Genomic DNA, 21,537 nt, shown 5'->3' with positions numbered 1-21,537 from the left:
TTTTTTGAATTTGCTTTAATGGTGCTTTGTGTCAAAATTTCCATGCACATGGCTGAGGGTTTACTCAGCTGCCAGGCACAGACCTTGGGGACCTCTAGCAAGGTCTGAGTAACTGGGGATCTCCATATGCCACAGTTCCACGGCCACAAAAAGTTGACCTGGGAAGAAGAAAAATGCTTGAATCAAGATTTATCTCTTTTGGCTCAATGAAAAATGAAAGGGTGTCAGCTGTCACCTTGAGGGTTGTTAGTCCAACCCACAATCCCACTGAAGGTTTCCTTAAAGCCTGCTGCAAAGACTATTAGCATCTGCTATTAACAGTAAAAAGGTGAATTTCCTTCTTTGGGGAGCAGCTGTAAAATGTGAGGCTTAATATGCTTTATCTTTGTTTGTAATTGTTTTGCTGTGCAAAAGCTAAAATTTCAAATTAAGCATTGCTGTATTCTTTTCCAGACAGTTATTCCCTGGTGCATAGTCAAACATCTGATTTTTTTTTTTTTTTTTTTTTCTGTCCAAGGTGCAATGCCTTGCCTTTTCCTTATTGAAATTCACATTGTTGATTACAAACCATCTGTCCAATTTAAGACCATTTCTCTATCTTTTCTCTCAGGGTTTTTCCACTTGCCTTCTGACCTCTAAATGGGATACACTTACCTATGTCCATCTGCTCCATGTATTATATTGACCCTTTCTGCTCCCAGCCTTGCCCAGAGCAGAGAGAATATGGCTTTATTCCAGAGAAATTCAATTTTTGTAGTATTTTTGGGGTTGATTTCAACATCAAGATACTGAGTGTAAACATCATCTTGAGTGAGGTCTCCACTGTAAATAGAGGGAAAAACAGCATCATTAAGTTTAATAGTTCAGAGATCACTGCAATAAATCACATTCTCTATATGTTTTCAGGTTTTCCTTTTTTTTTACAATAGAAATTTGCATTTTTGCTGTTCTTTGCAAGAACACAGGGCACTGCACCAGGGCTCTGAATGAGGAGAAGATGAAAACCAGCACTGAACACTTTAAAAGTGCCTGTGCCAGGAGGCCTTGGGGAGATGACAAGAGTGAGACTGGGCTGTCCCCAGAGCCCTGGTGTGCTGAGATTGCAGGGATCACTCACCTGGAGTTCAGAAACACAGAGCTCATAGAAATGGAAATGCCTTCCATTCCTTTTTATGGCCACCTATCTGCCCTCATGGCTCTTAGCTGAGTAGTAACTTCTTTCCTATCTGATGTTAAACAGAATATTTGCAATGTAGGATGAGTGTTAATACTGCTTAAATATGTGGAAAGTATGTAGATTAATTTTATCAGCATTAAGTACTGTAGAAAAATATTAATTTAACTTACCTGGCAACTTCATATTCTTTTGAGTTCCCCTGTGTGTCATAGTAAACCAGGTTTATGTCTCCCCTTGTTTTCTTTACACCAGACAATTTGATAAATACTTTTTGTCTCCAAGCTGCATAAATAAAAATAAATCCAGATTATCACTGGTAAGCTTGAATGCTACACTACACAAGTAATGTAGCATTTTCTATCAGAGCTATTAGCATCATTTATAGAAGCAGCACAGGTGCATGGCTGTAAATCACATCAAGGCACTTTTCAGACTTGTGAACAACTGTAACAAACCTTCACTTACTAGCAAAAGGTTCATCTGCTGCTGTATTTAAAAAATACTTTTGGTTTACCCTCTTCAATTTTTCTGGGAATCTGTCAGCATAGTGCCCCATCATTGGGCATCCCTCCTGTGGACATGGGAAACAGGCTCCCTAGGGAAAATAAAAAAGCATCATTAATGAGGAATATTATTTTTTAAGATAGCCTTTATAAAATTAAGGGTCCAGATGCTGTTCTGATCTTGCAAAGCTGTGGCAATAATGTGTTTTCATAATTTAACACCAAAACCTGATAAACTTGTTTTAGATAATGGCTCCTGCACTCAGGAAGGTGCAGAATGAACAGATTTGATGCCTGTGTATGGTAACAGCCTGAAACTTGTTAGTTCAAATATTTTTCAGTTGGATTCTCATGCAAAATATAGGCCAGTTTTAACCTCCTGGGGTAAAACTCAAGGGGAACTTGGCTGCATTCACCAATTGGGGAAAATGAAAGGAGCATCATTCATAAGTGCACTTATTAAGTGCTCTAATCAGTGCCTCATGTAAATTAGAGAGCAGTCAAGGATTCTGGAGGCTCTAAATGTAGGAATTAGTAGGATAGATCTATCTAACCTATGTTCCCTTTGCATAAGGATTTGAGGTGAGAACTCCACAAGCTTTCATTTTTGTCCCCACTATTTTGGTGGCATCATTTATGCCTCAGGATCCCTTTTGCAGAGTGGAACAGCTGAACTGCTGAGTGCTGTGCCTCCTCCTACCCAGCCACACCATGGGACCCCAACATCAGCATCCAAGTGGTGTCTGTTCCAGAGACCTGGAGTGTTTTATTTACACCTCACCCCCTCCTGGGCTGACACTTACTTTCTTAAACTCTTCATAGGAGTCACAGGGATATGCCAGGTATCCAGTGGGATAGAGGATACTTGCAAAATAAAACTCATGGCTGCGTGAGTGGTGGCACCCCCCAAAGAGTGTAGCATCTGTTGGGAAAAAGAGTTTATGAGTTTTGGTGAAATAACCTCCTGTTATCCTCTGCAAGAGTTGCACTTGTCCCACCATGGAAACAGATCAGGCACAGAGCACAACAGCAGCATGGGCCTGGAATTTCTTTTTGGTCTGAATTTCTAGTTGCAGGAGAAATTGGTGGTTTTTTGTATTTTATCTGAAGTGGGGTGTACCACTGCCCTAAGATTTCAAGTGAGCTGCATTGGTCTGCTGTGATGTAATAGTGCCTTTTAAGATGACATTAATATGTGCATATAGATACATACATATACACACACATATATGAGATATCACAGCAACATAATATTTATTACAGTTTTAAGGGCTTAACAGAGTATGGAGCACCCACCAAACCATCCAAAATCTCTGAAAAGAGAAGTGTCAGGTTCACAGGTGAGGCATGCACAGTCCCTGGAAACACTTTTACCTAATTCATGCCTTAGAAGTGTGGGATGCCCTTTACAGCATCTGCAAGAAACAGAGGTGGTGCTATCATGATGCTGATTTGGCCTTTCTCAGCCTGGAAATCTCCTGCTGGGGTTGTTGGACCTGCAGGCTTCCTGCATTTTTGGGGTTTGCATCCAATTTCAAATTACAGGAGCAAAGCTTAGGCATGTATGACACTCCCTTTCCCTGCAGAGTTCTCTGTGGAGCACTGTTCTGTTCCAGGCTTTGTTAATTCTTATTTCCTTTCTAAATTAGGAGTAAACAGGCAAAAAGCAATTTTGTTTTTGGGTTTTCTCCCTAACAGTGGGCAATTTTCACAGCTCATGTTTCAGAACTGAACAAAACCAAAATACTATGCATGTTGGAATTGGATGCTTACCTGCAATGATAGCTTCAAAATCACTTGGTTTCATCTCTGGAATTAAATCAGCACATCCAGGCATCACAGTTCCTCCATTTGGGTAAAAGTCCAGGTGCCCAGTGGTGTTGTACATCCCAAACCCTGGGAGAGGCATGGGAAGGGTCAGTGCCCTGGTGCCATGCCCATCCTGCAGGCACCCAGTGGCACAGCTGCACTTACCTGCTGCAGGAAAGTGAGCAGCATTGCTGTGTATAACATCTACAAAGTTTGCATCTGTAGGGTCCAGTCTCACCTCGGGAGGAGTGCCTTCAAAATAGGGCCCAGCAGGGTCTAAACCTAAAACAACCACCCACATTCATTGGTTGAGGGAGAGAAAAGTGTTGCACATGTTGATCTATCTTTTGCCAACTCATGGAGTCAGATATTTAGTTTTGCAAAAGGCAAGTCAAATGATGATGTGAATTTCAAAATGAACTATAAAAAATGCACAAATACTATGGTTTTGTGAACCTTTCTGAAAACTTTTTTCCAAGAGAAGTATAATATTTTTTCAGTAGATGATATAATGGCATATTATATTGCTAGGAAGGAGGCACTTATTAACTATGGGCTTAGTACTGGACTCCTAACCTGTAAACAGGGAAAACTGAAGGTCCCTGTTGCTTTGTCTTTGTGTGGGGCTGGATGCACCCCAGTGAATGACAATGTTACAAACATGTTTAGCTATGCTTGTCCTTCCACTAAAGAGCACTTCACCCAAACACAGAAAGAAGACGTAATAACTACCCTGCTTCTGAGAAGCACAAATTGCATCTGCTCTCATGACAGGTATCTCCAGCACTGCCAATAATTTAATTCCAGCCTACAGAGCAGTGTGTGGCAAGTTTTTTTCCTTCAACAGAGTGCTGGCTCAGCCCCTGGGTGAGCAGCTTACCTGTGATGCGGCCGATGCCGCGGATCCTCCGTCCCGCTTCCCCCGCAGTGTGAGCTCCCAGACTGTGGCCAATTAAATGGATTTCATAAGGGGAGTACCCGAACATTCTCTGACCATTAAAGTGGAGGTGGTGGTGGTAGGAGATAAGAACACAGGCTTTGAATAACAAGCAAAGAGAAGGGCTGACATTATGGGCCTCTGGGAGCATCTGGGCAGACTTTCTGCATGGCAAGCAGAGGGGAGTTCCTTGAGTTAATTGCTGCTTAAATTGTACCAAGAATTGACAGAAGAATGATCCCATATGGAATTTCACATGCATAGTGATGTAGGGTTCACTATTGTAGTGTTGGCATATGCTTGCTATATTCCATTATTCTGAGTGACAAAATATGGACCATCTTTCCCATTTGGATCAATGCCCAGCATAATCTTCCATAAAAATTATCTTACTTTTTTCTTTAATTTTTCCACTTTGCAGCCCCCTTTTTTTTTTGTCACATATCTACTTTCCATGTCTATTTAGAATATGTGATCATGTAATGAATTTCATATATATAATCATATAAGATTTTCACTGTCAGACTCAGGTGGGGTGACATCCATTCTTCCCTTTGCCAGATCTCACCTGTACAAGGTCTGCACTGCTGAGATATTGCACTTGCATTGGAGGAGGAAAGGGAGGCAGAGGGGACACATTCATTGGGTTTTGTAGCAATCAAAACAAATAAGGTTGCTAATTGCTTGAGTTTTTTACATTTAGTTTAGTAATGTGTGTACCAAAACTAAAGCAGATCTAGTGAAGGGCCCTTTCTGCCTTTAATTTAGATGGCAGATCCTCTGAAAACATTTTACTGCAGTGCTTCCTTTACTATGCAGCTGAACTTTTCTGACAATGAAACTCCAGAAATATCTAAATTAGGGAAAAGGAAGTTAAGTATAATTTATGCATTTTTGTAAGGGAAGAAAGGGTGACCTAGACTGCACATGATGCAGAGACAGTAAATAAGAAAACGAACACATCTTCAAATGACCTGATATTTATATATAGAGGAGAAGGATCTAGAAGCCAAATGTGTGAGGCTACACAGGGTTCCCTAGGAAGGAATAGTAGATTGTACCCCAGCAGAACTTGGTAAAGTGTTCTGTGACCCTCAGGTCCTTGCAAGGTTGGCACTTTGTCTCATGGGCTCTGACCTTCTTTTTGCTGCACTTTAAGATGAGCAACTCCTGGTCAGGGTTAAGTCGAGTCAAGATTCTGATTTCCAGGTGCTCCGAGTGCTCCTGAGTTTTTCTGGAATCAGTGGGAAATGCAGCTGCACAAACTCTGCACTGTATGTGCAAATGTGAGCAGCCTTTGGGAACAGGGGCTCACAGCCAGGAGACAGCTGAACAGAAATCATGGAATTATCGAGTAAAGGCAGCTACTGCTGCTTTTGGTGGTGCTAATCTGAGATGTTAGTGCACTTGTGGCACGGTATGTAATGCTGGGAATCTCCTGGAATCCTCATTTCCGTGGAATGCTGCTTGCCTGTAACCATATGGAGACGTTGCCATCTGCTGGTCTCTAATTAACAGGCACATCTCAGCTTCATGTGTCCTTTGTGGCTGGCAGAGCTCCTCACAGGGCTGGCAATCAGCATAATTAGCTGGATCTCCCCTGCACAGCCCTAAGCCTAGCCCTGATCATCCCGGACAAGGTCAGAGCAGAGCACAGTGCCAGGACCCCTGAGGGGCCAAGGGTGGCTCCTTTACCTGCAGAGCTGTGATGAAATAAGCAACCTCAGCCCCCAGCACACGGATGTTGTTCACTGCACTCACGTAGGTGCCTTTGGCTCCCTCTTTCCAATCCACAGCAATGCAGTTGAGGTTTTCCACTTCCAGTAACAGCTGATGTGGGAACACACGAAACAAGAGACAAAAAACCCAGAGATTCAATTTAAGCTGGAATAAGGATTAAAACGTAACATAATAATGAAGTTTTTCATTCTTTCCTAAATGGAATTCTTCACTATAGCCTATAGCACTCTGAACCACATCTTCTTACAAGACAGAATATAACAAACATTCCTCAAAAATATCAATTATGAAAACTCTAATAAAAATATTTTGCTTTATACACCATTTCTGTATTTGAAATACTTCTGAAATGCCATACAAGTGCACAGTAGATTCTAGGTAGTATTGTGACTTTCTTTGAGGGATGTTGGTGGTTTAACTGAATTGTATAAGAAATAGTCTTATTTACCAGTTGTGTTTAAAACTGTGAAAACCATGCCAGACTTAAAAAAATTTGGAGAAGAGAAGAAAGGTTCAATTTCAGCAAAGAAAGCATTGGTCACTTTGGTGCTGGGCACAGTCCTGCAGATAGGGATTTTCCCAGTGGAAGAATCATGTGTTAGTCTGCAGTTACAGCTTTCTGTGAGTAAAGCTCACTTAAGGTTTGAGATAGAACAAACAAAAACCAAAAATTAATCCATGAAAAAATAGCTAAAGGTGAATGACAAGAAAAACAGAAGTGAAACAATAATGCATCCTGGACTCACTCCTCTCCTGTGGGGGCCATAAATTTGTAGTGTAGAGAGCCAGAAAGAATTGCTGTTTCTTTTCAAATTAAAAAAAAAAGAAAAAAAGGAAATTTATTATTTAAGATTAGAAGTTTTCATAGATTTATGAACCGAATTAGTGCTGCTGATCTGTGACTTAGTATCCACTGGTGTCTTTTCCCAGCCAAGGTGCACTGCTGGTTTTGTGGGAGTTCCACATTTCAGATTTGAATTTTTTTTCCCACTGAACTCTGTAATCAAAACAAAAGCAAAGAAGTTTGGTGGTGTTCTCATGTTTGTTTGTGTTTTGTTGTTTGGGTTGGCTTTTTGTCTCTAAGAACTGCTCAGTGGTGACCCAGGGCAGTATTTATAGACTGAAATTTGATCTTTCCAAGTGAGGAGGGCCCCTGATGGAGGAAGGCTCAGCTGCTGCCCCTGGGAGCAGCAGAACTGGAGTCTAACCCGTGGTGTAGGGGCTGGGGACAGCTCTGCACAGTCACTGCTCTGATCTGTCTGCAGAGTTTGTGAATGGAAACTTTGGAGAAAAACCATGTCAGGGGCTGTGCTGCATCTTCTGAGTGGGAGAACTTTGTATATGTGAAGTTTAATTCTTGGTTTGCACCTTCTGCTGCCTGATGAACTGTAAAATGCAGGGTGGGCATTAGTGCCCAAAGGATACCAACAGAGCTGCTGGGAGCCAGAGGAGGCTGTCTCATACCAAGCACATTTCCACCACCCAGCCTGTTTTTCCAGTGCTGCCAAATCCATGAATGATGAAGGAGGTTTTCCTACGTGAGGAAAAATGTGACTTTGGGATGGTCGAGGAGTTGATTGCTGAGATCACCTATAGTTAAAAAAAAAAAAAAAAGTTTTTATCTGTTCCTATTTTTGGACACTTAAATAAAGCTAGGTCATACCCTCAGGACTGAAGGGACTCTGACAGGACAAATCTGTGGGTTTTAGAACTCAGGGACCAAAAATCTCATCTTTCTCTATGGTTTCCACAGAAGTTGTGCCCTTGTGGTTTCTGCTGCTCCCACCCATTCTGCATGAAGAACCCCCTTTGCAGAATAGCAAGCAACCTAAAAGTGCCTCATTATCACAGGGTGTCTCTTGGCCTGAGGTGATTGTGGAGCAGCTCCACAATTGCTGCTCCAGCTTGTTCCTTTTCTGGCCTGACCTTTGGCTTCAGTGTGCTGTCCTGTTTCTAAGCTGAGCCTGTTTTTCTCATTGCCACCCCAGAAAGGCTGGAGGAACTTCATGCTAGGAGTGAAGCTGATCTTCACACATCGCTGCAAGCTACTTAATTATCTATTCTTCCTTGAGAATGCTCTATGTCTGTATTGTTTTCAGACAATCATAGGGGCTGTTTGGAGTTTGGGTGTGGAAGGGCTGTGTCCTAGATCACAGATATGGTGAAGTTTAATGGGAAGTACTGGAAGCTGAATCTTGGTTTATTTTATCAACAACAGAAGTGGTGAGCAACCTGCTGCTGTATCCTGTGTGCTTCAGCCTTCCTCAAAAACTCAAATACATGCAAAAGGTAGTCTGCCATAACCTATATCCCAAACCTTCAGGAAAATACCAGGAAACTTCTTCTGCCCTACAGTTCATTCATAAAACCTTTTTCGTGTTTTACCCCAAAATATATTCATCAGTGCTCCTTCAAACTGTCTTCTGATTCTGACTTGTTTGCCCATGGTGACTGGCACAGACTTTGTAGCAAGTTAACAAACATTTTTAGGTTCAGTCAACTTTTGATGTTAAAAATAAATGTCACCTGTGAGTTATTTCCTGTTTCTCTGGTGTAGAGAGAGAAGCTGATGTTCATCTCTTCTGGAGGATCAGGTAAACCTGTCAGAAGCCTCCCTGGTACCCCAGACCAGGGTGGGTCATCTGTAAAACAGCCAAGCCTGGGGTAGCAAACTTCTTTACCTAGAGTAGAAGAAACAACTTGTTTATATGTATGATTCTTTTGTTTGATAACCTATTTGAGACTAAAACAGTTTGAAGAGTAAAAAACTAAGGATTTAATTTTATGATTGATTTTGGAATTAATTTTGAAGGTCATTCATGTGTCCTTTATGTTTATTGCCTGAAGTGGGAGCACAAGCAGAGCTGAATAAACCAAGTAAAGCAGGATAAGCCAAGATCCACACAGTGTTTTGACACCACTTTCTAGGCTTGTAAAGGATTAGTTCAGTTCCTTTTTAAAAAACAGCCTAGTAAGAAATGCTAGTTAGAATTGCTCCTGCACACCTTATATTCCAAAGCATCGTGTCTCTGTCATGGGAATGAAGATAACATTGCACAAAGAATGATATGAGAATTTCCTTCAATATAGTAGTTTTTTCTAGAGCAAATGGGTCTTGTGCTTACACTCAACTTTTATGTTTTAGCACTGGTGTGTTGAGCACCCTTTTGCTGGTCAATTCTTTGTATAGAGCAGCAATGTATCTTGCATTGCCTTGATAGAGGAAGGACATGGGACTCTGAATTTCTTTGTGGATTTTCAGCACAGAGTTATGTCTCTTGTGCACTTAAAAATAAATTTTAAACAGAGCAGAGCCTTTTAGCATTAGTTCCATGCACTGTAATAGGCATTGCCCTACAATGACCCATAAATCATACTACAATTTCATTTAAAGGAAAATAACAGTCATCATCTGCTATGTACCACTTCATCTGAATTCACTTTCTAGTGGCAGTGTTTAAAGATACAATTCCTCACCTGCTACTCTGCCAAGGAGATAAAATGCAACAATCCACATTCCAGCCACCTAAAGCAAATTGAATACACAGGTTAAGCATTTTATTTCAAATGTTTTGTCCTTTTAAAAAGAGTGTAATACAAAAAGAAATGCACCTGAAGAGGAATAACCTCATACATTGGTCTGTGCACAGAGGGGACCCTCCTAGAAAGAGGCCTGGGGATCCTGGCAGACCCCAAATGACCATAAAACAATGTGCCCCACAGCCAGGACCATCCTGGGCTGCTTGGGGAGTGTTCTCAGCAGGATGTGGGAAGAGATCCTTCCCCACCACTCACTTTTGCTGCTCACTGCATTTCTTGCACAGACAGTGCTGCATGCATTGCTGATGGAGTCAAGCAGATGCTGATTTTTTCCCAGCTGTGATGGGATAGGTGAGAGGTGTGGTATAAAAGGCACAGGAGTGCAAATAAACTTGTTGAAGTCTGCACACCTGGCAGCTTAGGCCTCTCACTGCAAGAAAAACTTGGATCAGGTTCTTTTCCTCTACACTTTCCTTACTGGTCTTTCCCATGGCAGGACTTCCATTAATTTCACCTCCTCCCCTCTCATTTGCCTCATTCAACTGTTCTCAATTTCCTCTTCTTTGCCTCCTATGCCTCCTATGGCATCCACCTCCCATTTCCAACATCCTGCTTTTCTTTTAAACCAAAAATTATAATTGCTACATGTAGCCACTGGGATAGCTCATTAGAAATATTAAGAAAAGTGGTAAATTCAGTAATTATAACCTCACTATGTGCATAGCACTCTCCAAGGATATATTTCCAGATGTGAGAAAGCCAGAAACACAACACTCCAAAGGTACTTGACCCTGCAAAATGCTCAAAGGAGAAACAACTGGAATTTTACAGAATTTGTCCTTGAAGCTTGTGTGACACATGTTGATCCACCCTTGTGCCTGTTTTCAGTGGAAGTGGGATTACTTGGCTGTAATGACATGGTTTCCTAACAAAGCCAAACAGGATAGGTCAGAGCACTCTCTAATAAACTCTGAAGTCCCTGTTTGGTAATAGCTTGTTTTGTTTGTGTGCTAGGGCAGAGGAGTGAGGATGAATATCTCAGCAGTGAGCAGGAGCTAAAAAGTGCAGAGCTGAGAGGAATCATGACATTTCCTTAGAAAAACAGTCCTGATCCTAAGCCTAATTTATCCATTGATGTAGTTACAAGAGAGGAAAACTATCTGCTCAAGGAGAGTGGGAAGCAGAGAGGAAGTCTGGCAATAAAACAGAAGAGGATCAGGAGTTTAAGCAGCTGGTGAGGGGCAGGAACAGAGAGGTCCCAACAGGTTGCCAAAAAGAGCAGATCCATCCTGCTGGAATCTGTCAAGGTGCCCATCACCCTGATGACAGAGCAGGAAAATCCCAGCTGCTGTGGCTCATCACATGAACTGGAGAGCTCCACGGGATTTCTTAATATTTAATGGACAGCCCTCACACCCAGGACATGCACAGTGTGTGTCAGGGAGGAGAGCAGAATTGCTTTTTAGACCTAAAATATGAAAGGCAAGTAATGATTTAGGGAGATGTAGGAGCCAAATAAAAGTGATCAGCAATTTCCTCCAAAAGATCTTCCTTTGAAAATAGAAATTAACATGTGGCCAGGGAAACAAAAGGAGTAGCAGGAATTTTATAATTGGTGGAATTTGATACATTCTGCAATTAAGAGAGTTGTAGTTTGGGTAGAAGACAATTTGTAAGTGGGAAGCCTTTCTGTATCAGTCTATGTTGATGACAAAAAGATTGCAAAGAGGCTAAAAAAGCTATGTAAAAAGAGTTCAGGCAGCATGCAATTTGAAAATTCCTTCACTGGGCATTTAGGAGGCGTAGTGCTGAACAAGAGGAACTGGAAGGACTTGTTTGTGAATGTGATCTCAGTGCTGCTGGCTCAGTGCTCAGTAACATCTCCATCCACAGAAAACATGCAAAACCTGCACTAAATATCCTTCAATTGATGTTCAGCCAACAAAGAAAAAAAAAAAAAAAAAGAGAGAAAATACTCCCAGGCTGCCATCCTAATATATAAAAGCTACACTGGAGCAGTGGCTGCTCCTCACAACAGGACATCAAGTCACCTTCAGGACACCATTGCCCAACCAGTGACTCATGAGCCACAGTGGAGGGTTGGGGAGATATGAGAAAGTCTGCATAATGACTGTCTGCAGTGTATTTTTAAGTCCCACACATGTACCCACACACCTTCCTTAGGACATGCACACAAGCAGGCACACAGAGGAGCAAGGAGCAAATCTCAGTTCTCATTATCAGCATTTTAACCCAATAATTTCACTGCCATAAAGAGATTTTTTAAACATTTTAAACAGCATTTGTTATGTATTGAATTGCTAAGAATTTTACTCACCATTTTGTTGCTATTTCTTTTTCTGGTGAGCAGTACCAGGACACAAAAATGGCTGCTGTTTTCTTTAATGGAAATTGGAGAGATTTATTCTGGGAAAAAAGTAATAGAAAAGAAATTAAAAACCTATGGGTAACTTGGTAAAATGGAAGAAATTAGAAAAAAACTGGGGCAAAAAAGGGCAATGTTGGTAACTGGGGAATTAATGGCTAAAAGTTACACAGATTTCATAGGGAAAATAACAATGTCAACGTGTAAAATTTATGTGCATTGGAATTAAGGAAAAATATTTGATGCATGAAAGAATTAAGAAGATAGAGTGGATTTTTTTTTTCTTCTATCTTTACCAAAACCAGTTGAAATTCACATCATGGAAAAAGAAGAATTCACAGTGATTCTAAGTTCAGACAATAATTTTAGATCTGATGTAGAATAGCTGTTGGAACTGGAAATTCAAAAATCACTGGGCTTCAGTAACTCATAGCTGAGATTCATTAAAAAAAAAGAAACTATCAAAAAAAGTATTGGAAATTTTTTGGAAGTTATTGTTTTGTAAGAAAAATCCAGATACATAATTTGAAGAAAATGTATATGATATTAGATAAAAAACTAGGATGAACAACCTGAAGAATTTCAGACCTGTGGAATTTCAGTCCAATATCAGCCTGAGTTGTGAAAATTGTGAAAAACTGTTAAAAAATTAAGTTGTGTAATTTAATTCAGTTACATGGCATGACAAATAACTGACTTATAAGATCAACATTTTAATTCACATGATACTTGGATTTTAGGAAGATCTCTGCCACTTGATATTTTGATTAAGAAAGTAAAATTATATACATGCAGTACTACAACAGCTAAGCAGATTAAAATTAAACGCATGGATTAAGTAGATTAAAAATTGAGTAATTACTGCATTTCATGCTTTTGTTGAAAGAATTAGAAGGCAGCTCCTGGATTTATAAATGCAGTTCTTGCTACTGTGAACCATCATGTCATAACATATAACATCTTATCATATATCCTGTCATTACCATATGATATATCTTACCCTGATCAAGATGTGATTATGTTTTTTAGCTTTTTAGCTTCAGGGTTTTTTTTTTACTCACTGCTCATGCTGGATCATCACTGATGAAGGTTTTAGCTTTCATCACTAGCATTGCTGGACATGAGCTCAGAACTGAAAAAATACTGACACCTAGGCTAAAGTGTAGTAAAACAAAGTACATTTTTTGAATGTGAGATTGTTTCTTGGTGTTTGAGGAATTAAATGCTGTCATACTGCATATCATGTTTGCAGAACTGAGGTGAACATTTGAGGAAGCTGTAACTGAAAAGACCTTTAAACATCTTGCTAATGTATTAGTAGTGACTTTTGAAGTGCCAAGGAACTTGTTATTCTTTGTTTCCACCCATCCAGTTGAGAGAATACTACTTTCCAATTTTCACTTTGTTCCCTTCAATACTGAAGTTTAAGTTCTCCACCCTCCACCTTCTTTCAGATCTTTCTGATGTGTGATTTTTTTTTTCTAATTTATATATTTTTTACCTTTTTTTTTCAATTTTTTCTTATCTTACCATTCCAACCTTACTTTCTATATTCCCTACCTTGGCATTGTCCTTAAACAGAGATTATTTATGAAGTTTCCACATTTTATTTAAGTCTTACTTATTTTTCAGCAGTTTGGCTCAATGCTCAGTTAAAATTGTAAATCAATACAAGGGAGGAGAACCCATCCAGAGTTTAACATATCCTTGGGATATAGGAGTTACAGATTGAATTTCTTGTTCTCTCACCAAACTCTTGCATGGCTTTGAGTGTGAGGCATTTAGACAACTAATTGCACACCCAAGTATTGAGCATTACTTGAAATGGTAACAGAAAGAAAATGAAAAACAATTACAATAGTATCTTTAGGCTTCATAATGGGGATCATGCACATATTTATCCTTTATAATATATGTGAATATCTGAAAGTACAATATGGTTTTAAACTGTTTATTTGAATGTAATTTTGTTGTTCAGCCCACTCTACAAGCACACAAAGAACACCATTTTTCCTAGGCACAGCAAACAAGCAGTGGCTATGAGAGGACTATCAGATATCTATCAAATATTCAAAACTGGTGTGCAGAGCACTGAGGAAAAAGCTGGTGCTGTGGTGTGATAACTCAGGCAGCAGAGTAATTGGCATAATTGTTAAAGACTTAATCTCATCTCCAGCTCCTTCCCATGAGCAGCCCAATGCAGGGTCCCAATTCTGGATGAAGGCTCTTTAACAAATGAACACTAACAAATAAAATAACAAATAAAAAACATCTTGGCATTGGTCAGCTTCCTTTCCTGCTTGCTCACCAGCTTTTAGGCACAGTGAAGTTCTGCAGAAGGAAACTGGCCTTAATTAAATAGCTCTGGCACCCACAAATTTATTATTAGAGAAATCAATTTTGTAGCAGAGCAAAGATGTGCAGAACCTTTTGCAAATTTTCCTCCTCCAAGCCACCCAATACAAAGCAATGACCATGGCAAGGCAGGGCTCACACACATTGTCTGGCCTGGGTAGTTGATTTTTCAGAGTGCCAGTTGACCTCTTAAACTGAATCTGAAACTGTGGACTAGGACACTGACCTGAATGACTCAGAATAGTGATGCAAATTATTTTCTTGAGGCATTTAATGTGGGAAGAGATCCAATAAAAGATTTGTAGCTATGTTGGAGAGTGCAGTAAGATTTAGGCATTTAAGGTGGTTAGGTCAGTTGCTTAGAACTAGTCAACAACCTACAGAAATTGCAGGATAACAGTGAAGAAAACAAATTTAATAACAAGTCTTTGGCTTCTTCTTGTGCAGTATTTGCTCAGATTTCCTAAATAACAGGGTTCTCACCTTGACCTTACGTGGTATTCATACATTCAAGTTTACAGAGACAATTATGATCATTTAATCTGATTTACAAGCATCCTAAAAAAACCAAAACAAACCAACAACAAAAGTGATTCAGTTTTGGGAAGTGCCAATTCTGAGTACCCAGGGAGCCTTCAGCTGACTTGCAGCCACCACTTGTCCACTTGTCTGCCTTCCCTGGGTGACCTCCACTGTTCACCTCCATGATTAGGCTGCTTTCAAACTTACTCAACTCCAAGACCAGCACTGCTGGTCTTTTGCCATTTCTGAAGTGCAGAGTAGCCCTTATCAATGACTAGTTCAAGTGTTCAGTACTCTACCAAATAAAGTCTCATTTTCACATTCTTCCACAAAACAGCTCTATAATTCTTCCCCATTTCCTTTCTCCCTTCAAATTTTCAGTGCTCCTAATGCTTAAATATGTAGCCTGTTTTATCCTTCTTTTACATTTCTGCTGTTATTTATATTTTGATACATTTCCCCTTAAAAATTAAAGAAGTCCAGATACCACCTGCAAATACTGTCATTTTGTTCTTCCTTTAAAAACAGGGATATATTCAGCCTCCAATTACCTTAGCCCCACTGAACCCACCCTGTTTTCCTTGCTGCACTGCATTGTCACAGCCCAGAAATTCTCATCCCCTACTGGGATTTCCTGGAATTGAAAAGTTTTCAGCCTCGTAGCTGCTGCCCAGGGTCCCTCTCTGAGTGCTGCTGTTTGCATTTTCATGCTCACTCACCCCATGACATTCAGCCTGGCTATTTTTAAGCTGAGGATTCCTTGGATTCCCGAGCTGCAGCTTGTACAGACACTGTTCCCCAAACCCCACCAGTTTCTCAGCACTTACCACTGAGTGCAGGAGGGGTTGGTGCTTTGCAGGCTCTGCTCAGCCAGCTCCCTGTCACATCCTGGTCTCTGCTGGCCTTTTTCACTTGGAATCAGTCCCACGACAGTAGGTGCAGACCTGCCCACATGGTGTCTAATTACAGGCTTGGTGTGGGTGAGTGAGAGCCTTGGTAAGAATGATCCCCTCCATAACAAATGTTGCCTTTTCTTGTCTCTCATTCTACATAATCCATCAACGTTTTCCCCTCCTGAAGTTTTGTCAGTTTGAAGGAAAGCTGTCTGAGCCCCCCAGAGGGGTTTTGTGTGTGATCAATCCCAGGCAGCACAGATGCTCTCCTGAGTTATCTGGTTACTGAGAGCTCCTGTTACAGGTGAAGACTGACCTTCACTGTCTTTTTCTTTGCTGTCTTTGTGTAGCTGTCTGGTGGACATGACAAGCCCTTGTACATCCTCTTTATATATATATATATATAGATAGATAGATAGATAGATATAGATATTTATTTATTTATTTATTTATTTTTAATCAAGGGAATACTTATTTTAAAAGAAAGGAATAGGATAGGATCAATGTAAGTATCTGAGATTTTACTAGTGAGGCTAGTCAAGATCTCTCTACCCACTACCATTTTGCCTAATCTATATCTTCTCAGGCCATGTGGGATTTACACATTAAGTGTCTCTGTATCAAGCTCTCTTATCAGCTGGCATGCTCTGAATATAACTGCTGTAAACTGATGCTATTGTGATCCACCTAGATCAGAGAAACCACAGGCACTTTCTTTCAAAATTGTTTCAGGAGCAGGATGATGATAACCGTGTCATTCATCTTTTCATGACTTGTCCATCATGCAAATCCCAGATTCTCCTCTGTGCTTTGGGGACTGTGAGTCACAGCCATGTCAGAACCCAGTTCTTTCAGCTCCTGAGCAAGGTCCCAGTCCCTGCAGTGCTGTCTGCAGGATGGGTGCTGCCAGAATCACCTGCTCTGTCACCCTGAATCAAGGAGTGGTGCAAATGCCTGAGGGCAGGAAGTAACTTGGGCTGGATCTGTGGTTCACATAAGGAGCCAATTTGTGGTCCTGAGATATGTGCATTGCCTGAAAGAAGATATTTCAGGAATTACATTAAAAAAAAAAAAAAAAAAAAACCGTTAAGGGTGTCTGTCACTGTTTTTGGCACATGGCACCTTCAGGAATGTCTGGGTCTGGTTCTTGGTACAGTGGTGCAAGGCAGTGCCATAGAGGAAAATAATCATTAGAAAGAAATCTGAGAGGAATGTGCAGGAAGCACTGGCCAGTGAGGGATAGCATCTCATATTTAATTCCTGCTTACACTGACAACGTGTGTGTAATTTCAGATAAGTCAGAAGAGATCCAGCCAATAAGAAATTCTTGACAGTCGAGTCTACCTTCACTGACTGGAAGGTGGAGATGTGGCAGCAGTTATGGGACACAAATCTCCTCAGAACAATGCAGCTCATTAGATAGGGGAGGAATGAGGCTGGGGAGCAAAGGAAAAGAGACAACAAATGCCATGTGCCCTCCTGTTCCTGGTGTCAAAATCCTGGCATGGAAGTTAAATGCAAAGCAGCCACTGAAACTGGTGCTTCTATTTGTGGTGAGACACCTGCAGAGTCTGATGGATATCTTGGTGGGGGGATGAAACATATTTGAAACATTTTTTTAGAGGATCAGGATTTCTGGATATGCTCAGATATTTTGCTGTTCTCCCACAGTTAGTCTTTGTGTGTGAGGGCTGAAAGAGTGCCACAGAGTTTCACTGTCTGTGCATTTCAGAGGGAATACACAGTGGTGTGGTTGAATTAATGCAGGCCAGTACAACAAACCAGGATTAATGGCAAAAGTCATTTCTAACCCATGCTGTAGGCTTTTGAAGTGTAGCTCCCTTTAGGAATGGTCAATTTTTCTGGGCCTGTTTCTATGTCTTAAGAGGAAAACAGATTTTAGTGGGCAGGAAGAAAAGTCTGGCTTTTACAACTGCCTCTACCATAACAATGTGCAAGTGAACACATCCAGTGGTTTTATAAATGTCAGCCTGAGAATTATCAAGGACATAAATCCTTTTTGGTAGCAGTGGCACTCAGGTAGGAAAAAGAAGATCAGAACAATCACTGAGTGTTTGTTCTCCAAAAGAACCTCAGAAACTGTTTCAAGTGCAGCAATATACAAATTACCAAGGTTTTCATAGAAGGATAAGTGTATAAAACAGTAAAAGCAACATTTTTTTTTTTCTCTCATTTCAATTTTAGATTGAAGATGGTTAATGAATTTCTTAGCTTGGATGGAGGTCATCTGGAAGTAGCTTTGTGTATTCCACCCTCTAGAGAATTGCTAATATGTTTAGACAAAGACCACTCAGCTCATTGGAGAATCTTACCTGCAGTATACGAGTGGCAGAGCCAAGAATAAGAGATTTGCTTCGTATTTCTATTGTTTAACTAGAGTGCTTTCTTTCTGGTCAAGTGAACTAATTTTAAACTGAATAGAGACAAACCAAATTTACCTTAGTATTTACTTTCCAGTATCACACAGCAGCAATTAAAGGAATGGTTTGGAAATTATAAATATTTATTATTTTCTATAATATATGCTGGATGTTAATTAAATTGCTCAAAGAAAGCAAAGCTAATATTAACTATTGGTTTTTTGAGCTGGAGATTTATGGAACATAGTATTTGAAGCAAATAGCACCAGAAAAGGGAGTTTTAGAGCAGGTGATGAAAGTAACCCAAGGCAGAGGGGAGTCCTTAGGGACAGACAGATTTTCTTCACAAGTAATGGGCAGAATTAAAGGGAAGAGGGTGAAGTTCTTTATTCTGAATTCTTTAACTCCTATTTTTGCTAGAGTATTGAACTTATTTGAATGAATAAGGTGAGACAAAAGGGAATAACTATAGATATACCTTGGAAATTGAAAGCAGATGCAAATCTTGCATATGTATTTTAATAAAAGCATGGTTCTGAGCAGCTCACCCACATCCCAGCAGTGCAGAACAAAGCTAATCCTCCAGAGCTTTGGCTATCAACATCTGGCCCCAAGCTTTCCTAGTGCCACAAAAAATGGAAAAAACTCTGGGATGACAGCACTGCCAGCCTGTATTTCCACATATTGCTTATGCTCCCAGTGTTGCAAGACCCTTGTGGCAGCTGGGAGAGGTTTGTGCTCCCCAGCACAGCAACATGGGCGTGCTCTGCTTGTGCAAGGGCTGATGATGGGGCATGTTCTTTCTGGAAGTTTTTATATCCTTGAGATTTCAAGATAAAGATTATTGGCTCTGTTTTGTCCTGGAAATATGCCACAGAAATCGATTTGGGCATGCTATCAACTTCTGCTCCCTAATTGATGGAAAAACAGAGCAACTTAAAGCAGCTTGGAGACTACTTGAAATTACAGATACTGTGTTGTGGCAGAGGGAGAATGAGAGAGCCCCAAGTTTTGTAGAGACTCCACCCAGATGGATTTACTGATAGGTCAGTGATAGGTCAGTTGTTTGGTGGTAATTCCAACTCTAGTCAGCTTTGGTTATGGAATAATAACCCAAATAAATATTGGGAATGTTTTTTGGTTTTGCTTCTGCCCGGCCAGCCTGTCAAACAAGTGTTAGACCCAGGGGCTTCACAAAATACCTTGACTGCATTAAGATCTCAGCAAAGTTATCTTTCAAAGGTTTGAAGTTTTTTTGTTTTTTTTTTTTTTTTTTTTGTTTTTTTGGTTTTTTTTTTTTTTGGTTTTTTTTTTTTTTTTTGTTTTTTTGTTTGTTTTTTGTTTTTTTTTTTTAATCTTCTGTATAACAGGTACTTGAGAATTGGAAATTCTTCCTGTTGTAGGGAGGGGGAAAAGCAAACCAAAGATATCAGACCAGAAGATCTTGGAAGGCTTATTCCTCCAAATTTCTGGTTAGTTCGCAAGGATTTTATCAATGTATTGTAGTGGATTACAGTAGAATGAAAAATAAATCTTAAAAGGTCACAGATTAAGATAGGATCAAAATTAGGAAAAGAGACAACTTCACAATCTGAATGCTGAGGTCCCTGTCTATTAGTCCTATTTAATTAACTTTAATTCTTGCTGTTATTTTACTTATGGGCTCACAAACATTTATGGGGGGCGTTTTGATAGGCTGTGGTTTTGGAAAGAAAAGAAACTGCTGTGCTATGCAAGATTTTATTTTTGTTATCAGAGAATTCTGACAAAAATGGCCCCTGTTTTCTCTTCAGCACACCTGCACATATACCTTTATGACAAATGTGTTTTCTTCTAAAACTATTTTTCTGTCACATATAAAGCACATAAATACAATGTAAGTGGACCAGATAGTTCATATTTGAGATTGCTAATTATTGCTGTCTCTTTTTCCATGAAAGGCTTAACAGATTTGTTTGTAGTTGCTTTACCTTTACCTTACCCCATAGAGTGCCATAGGAGACCAAAGTGACTGAAAAGCTTCATAATGACTTTCTTATCAATTTACCCTTGGCATAATTTTTGTAGTGAACACATGCTTAAGGAGTATGAACTTAAATTTGTATTGTAGTCCTGAAGCACTTTTAATTTGGCACAATAGTTAAATAATGTAAAAGATGGAATATAAATCATAATATATCCTTTAAATCCCTGGAGAAATGGAACACATTTGATTTTAAAAAGCACTGCCTTTCCACATGACAGCCAAACATATTGAGTGGTGTGTCTCCCTTGACATTTTAAAGATTCAATTTAAATTGTTCTGAAAATATGGCTTAATCTTGTTTTAAAGATATAAAATAATTGCCTGTCCAGATCTTTGTCAAAGGCAGATTGTTTCATGAAATATCAAATTCCTGCATTATTTGGACTAGCACCATTAATATGAAGTGATGGTATGTAAAGATTTTATACTAGGAAGAATTTTAAATTTTATGTACAGAAAAAAACAAGGAAGAAGATTATTTGCCACCAGCATCACACATCTGCTGTCAGTGTGGGTTTTTTCACCTTCCTCTCATAAAAATAAATCTTTCTTGTTCTGTCTAAAATTATATTAGCAAAGAAGGACAGTGTTGATAATCTACAATATCAAAGAATAAAAATTAACTCAAGAAATAGCATATTACAGGAATGAAAACAGAACAGCACAAGGGTAAGAAATTAATACAATGTTCTAGTTTTAGCAGAAAAACTTGTGTGAGAAAATTCATATTTTTAAGTGTTCTAATCAGCTGTACCACACTTGTAGCACAAGTCAGCAGCCTAAATGAACTGCCACGTTTTGTCAGAATGCTGTAGAAATCTACAGCTTAAAATGAAACAAAGTGAAACTTGAATTTTTGAAAGAATATGATTTATTATCATAAAAACATCACATCAGTTTTTAGAGTTGCAAAAGGGGCACGAGTGTGGAGGCAGGAGAGGATGGGCTTTAAAGAAATCTTGAGTCCAACAGAACTTTGTTTTCTTCCTGTGAGGAGTGATGCCTTCCATGGCACTGATCACACTCCTGCTCCTGCCCTAAAACCCAGTTCCTGCCCCTGCTGCAAGGTTTTTGTGATCCTGAGGAAAATATTTACATTTATTTTGCTTCAGTTCCTGACTGTAAGAAAGGCAAAATAATGGAGTCTGCTTAATTTGTGCAACTCTGGGGCAGAGAGCCATGCATGGTTTATGGAGGATGTTCAAGATGTTGTAATTACCAGTTATAGATATTTCCAAACTGTGTAGAAGTACCTGGGGTTTTTTATA

The 21,537-nt window shown here is 39.8% G+C and overlaps 1 protein-coding gene across 2 annotated transcripts; it reads right to left on the bottom strand.

Moving 5' to 3' along the window:
* On the bottom strand, positions 1-12,133 carry LOC306804836 (pancreatic lipase-related protein 2-like). 2 transcript variants are annotated; one of them, XM_079311941.1, is made up of 13 exons: positions 12,045-12,133; positions 9,644-9,692; positions 8,693-8,847; positions 7,631-7,756; positions 6,122-6,256; positions 4,370-4,478; positions 3,655-3,771; positions 3,454-3,576; positions 2,484-2,602; positions 1,643-1,772; positions 1,348-1,459; positions 655-822; positions 1-158 (listed from the first exon to the last, which is right to left on the bottom strand). In XM_079311941.1, the coding sequence occupies exons 1-13, from the start codon at positions 12,045-12,047 to the stop codon at positions 95-97; spliced, it is 1,410 nt and encodes a 469-aa protein (XP_079168067.1). In that variant the 5' UTR covers positions 12,048-12,133; the 3' UTR covers positions 1-94. The 2 variants fall into 2 exon arrangements, with proteins under 2 accessions (XP_079168067.1, XP_079168068.1); XM_079311942.1 differs by lacking the exon at positions 12,045-12,133 and adding an exon at positions 10,851-10,870.
* Positions 12,134-21,537: the final 9,404 nt, after the last annotated feature.

This window comes from Erithacus rubecula, assembly GCF_903797595.1.
Source record: "Erithacus rubecula genome assembly, chromosome: 9".
Lineage (NCBI taxonomy): Eukaryota > Metazoa > Chordata > Aves > Passeriformes > Muscicapidae > Erithacus > Erithacus rubecula.
This window is presented reverse-complemented; position numbering and strand designations above follow the sequence as displayed.